The sequence below is a fragment of the Xylocopa sonorina genome, unplaced genomic scaffold (genome assembly GCF_050948175.1).
Source record: "Xylocopa sonorina isolate GNS202 unplaced genomic scaffold, iyXylSono1_principal scaffold0072, whole genome shotgun sequence".
In the NCBI taxonomy this organism is placed as follows: Eukaryota; Metazoa; Arthropoda; class Insecta; order Hymenoptera; family Apidae; genus Xylocopa; species Xylocopa sonorina.
The window spans coordinates 1,425,270-1,428,539 of NW_027490143.1; the positions used below are offsets into that span (position 1 = coordinate 1,425,270).

A 3,270-nucleotide genomic window follows, 5' to 3' on the forward strand; every position below is an offset into this window, starting at 1 on the left:
CTATTAATATATATTACTTAGTCTCGCCTTCAACTTTTACAGCATCTTCTGCACATGTTATTTTGTCTGCTAAGAAAGAGAGAGAAAGAAAAACTAAAGAGCAAGTGAGGCAGAAGTTCAGATGGCACTGCGATTCGGAATTTATTGACGCGCATGCGCATTAAATTTTGTGACATATAAAATCGTGCTACCTGCGCTACTGTATACTGTGGTGCTGCCACTCAACCCCCGTAACGGCACAAGCTTAGCACTGGGGCGACACGCGTGTCACGGCACTATCAAAGCACCACGATATAGCACAGGAGCTACGCGGTAGTGGCAATGATACTATCAGCTCATCATAGTGACACGCGTGGCAGTGGCATAGGCTGATATTTACTAATGGGGGAGTTGTTTCCATAAAAATTATAAAAATTAAAAATGACTAAACTAACCAGTTTATTTATTTTGATTTTAAAATAGATACACTGACACGAAACAAAGATATAAAAACTTCTTTTTATAATTTTCTATAATCTATAACTCGATACCGCGATTTTTTGTAAAGTCGTTAATTACTTTATCGTAAAAATATATACACTTATTTTATAAATATTGGTTTCAACTCATCGTTAGAAATTCATACAATAGTGGGTATATTAAATACGATGACAGCATGTTATTCAAGCAAATTTAATGAACGATATTAGTGGTCCTGTATATAGAAGAAATTGCCAGAATTCGGTAGCTTTAAATTTAGAAAAAATTTCGATTTCCCTGGGACGCCTTGTAAAATCGGAGGGGTAGTACTTTCTTAATCTCATTAACCTACTAGATATTATTGGAATATCTTTACTTGATAATTTGGAAGAATAGGAATATTTGCCGTCTACCCAGGGAGATAATAATTTTTTCGTTACACCTAGGCATACGAGATGCATGTATTCGAAAGGTAATTGTGATACCACTCCAAACGGTATCAAAGATAGTGGACTTAGACCTTCTTTGTGATGGTCCTCATCAAGACGTCTAACATACGTCTCATCATTTCTGAGAGAATGGTATACACCAGTGAAAATATATCTACCTTTCTGACGTACACTGCTTACTTTGCACTTAGAGCAAGGTTGTTAAGACGTATGTCCCCGATGATTTAAGATAAAAGCTCGAGCTTTTATAGTTGGTGCAGCAGCTATAAAACATCTTACTGATAATGGAAATGTTTTGCTTACAAACTGCAGCAATTCAAAGTTCGATATGCTTTTTACATATATCTCAGAAACTGCGAAAACTCAGTAAACGTAGATACATCGTTGAACAGGTCAAATAACCGCTCGTGGTAGGTAAGACAGACTACACATTTCTTCCAGAAAGGTAAGAATAAAGAAGAAGCGAATTCTGAAAAATGTATTGTACGTATATCGCATATAGAGGAAAGATCGTTCAGTTTAAAGGTGATCCAATTACATTTTATGTAGGAAATTGTAATCGAAATTTAGAAAATGATCATTTAACTGGTCGTAGTAGGTTTAATGTCAAAAGTACAATATTTTCCTTTGATTTTGTGATAATCCCGAGCACGGAATTGCATTTAAATTATAAATAGTCTGTAAATTTAATTTCTGTGAATTTAAATCATAAGGAAAAGGAATAGTTTAATGTGCGAGAGAGAGAGAGAGAGAGAGAGAGAGAGAGAGAGAGAGAGAGAGGGAGAGAGAGAGAGAGAGATTCTCATACATTTTCATCTTCGTTATTGTAGGAGAAAGCTGGAATTGAAGCGGCCCAGGGTGCCGCCTGGTTTTCGTCACCTTCGAGCCAAGCTGAAGAAAAGGGAAAACGATAAATTAGGCCCTTCTCTGCTGCGCTCCATTATGGAAAGAGGACCGCGCGATTGCCATGCAAGCACAGCTATTCTTTCTAAGAATCACTGAGACAACGTACAAGTCTATTGTAAATTTAATTCTATAATAATTCTTTAGTAATGAACTAACGTGTTTTCCTACATTTTCAAAAACACTTTAACTCACTTTTAAATGCCTGCTCTTGAGGACCTCCTTGCATTTCTCTTTAAGACCCGCATATTTGTATGTGTCCTTTGCATAAACATCCCTCGCTAGAAGCGTAGGACCCTTCAAAAAACGCAATCTGGCGCGCAAATAGAGTGACATTGAGATATTCCTTAACCATCTTTTCCGGCATCAAGGATAGGTTGCCCTAAAATGTAGAGGGAGGTGAATAAACAAAAAATGCGTTACGCGATCGAGCGGAACGCGATCATCCGTCAGTTAAAATTTGGAGATCACAGAAGTAACATGGAACGAAAAAAACGTATGATAGCAAAACTGACGCGCTATGTGACACCGGATTCGGAGGACGAAGCGCCATGGAAGAAAAGGACCAGGAACATAACATTGGATATAGAGAGAGACATTAACATATTTCAAAAAATGCAATTTTCCAAAAACACAAGTACACAATTAACTCATACACTATTAACCGCACAAAATTATATATCGCCATACGCACTTCACACATTTCCTACCATACAAATTTATACATCAACATACGCAGCTCACACACTTCGTACCACGCATACATCGACATACGCACCTCACACACTTCCATCAACTTCTAGAAATTACCAACACACACACGCACATCACACACCCACTCTAATGGAAAAATTGGATTCCATCCTCGACAGTATGGAGGAGATAAAAATGCAAACTAGGTAAGTATACAATATATATATTATAAAATAAATTTCTAAATTTGTTGCGCCATTTTATAGCATTTTTCTATAAATGTTCATAGAAGTCTCCAGGAAGCTATTTATTCCTTAAATACAAGGGATGTACGAGCATTAAATATGGAAAAGCCGTCCTAGATTCCGCTTCATAGAATCGAAGCGTTAATACGCTTTCAGAGCTTGTAAGTATAAACATAGGAAGAATAGAATTATTTATTGTTATAAATTGCTATTAAATACATTTAATATGCATATTTATGTTTGCATAGGTTGCGTACCTCCAACAATTAGGCGGCTTCAGTGCAAAAGAAGCAATAGCCATACCAATGAAGGAGACCTTGCACGACACAATTTCGCCGCACCTCTCCTGGTACGACAAGGAAAGAAACAAAGCAACATTAGCTGTCAGGCAGTTGAAATTTGCAATATATAGTACGTATTAATTTTCCTTCGTATTCATACCTTGTTTCTATGTTGTATTGCAAGTAATGCATGTTCACTACTTTTTTCTTTCAAAAGCTGTATGTTGAAACAGTTATTTT

The 3,270-nt window shown here is 36.7% G+C and overlaps 1 protein-coding gene across 1 annotated transcript; it reads right to left on the reverse strand.

Annotated features, from left to right (window-relative positions):
- Window positions 1-662: 662 nt before the first annotated feature.
- On the reverse strand, window positions 663-1,182 carry LOC143432254 (uncharacterized). Its single transcript, XM_076909022.1, has 2 exons — window positions 1,117-1,182; window positions 663-1,070 (listed from the first exon to the last, which is right to left on the reverse strand). Exons 1-2 carry the CDS (start codon window positions 1,180-1,182, stop codon window positions 663-665), a joined length of 474 nt encoding a protein of 157 aa, XP_076765137.1.
- Between the last annotated feature and the right edge of the window lie 2,088 nt (window positions 1,183-3,270).

Bases quoted from the DNA above. Each gene is read 5' to 3' on its own strand.
- LOC143432254 (XM_076909022.1), bottom strand. From the start codon at position 1,182: ATGTTTTATAGCTGCTGCACCAACTATAAAAGCTCGAGCTTTTATCTT. The intron at 1,071-1,116 runs GTCTTAACAACC...AGTGTACGTCAG, and splicing joins TTAAATCATCGGGGACATAC to AAAGGTAGATATATTTTCAC.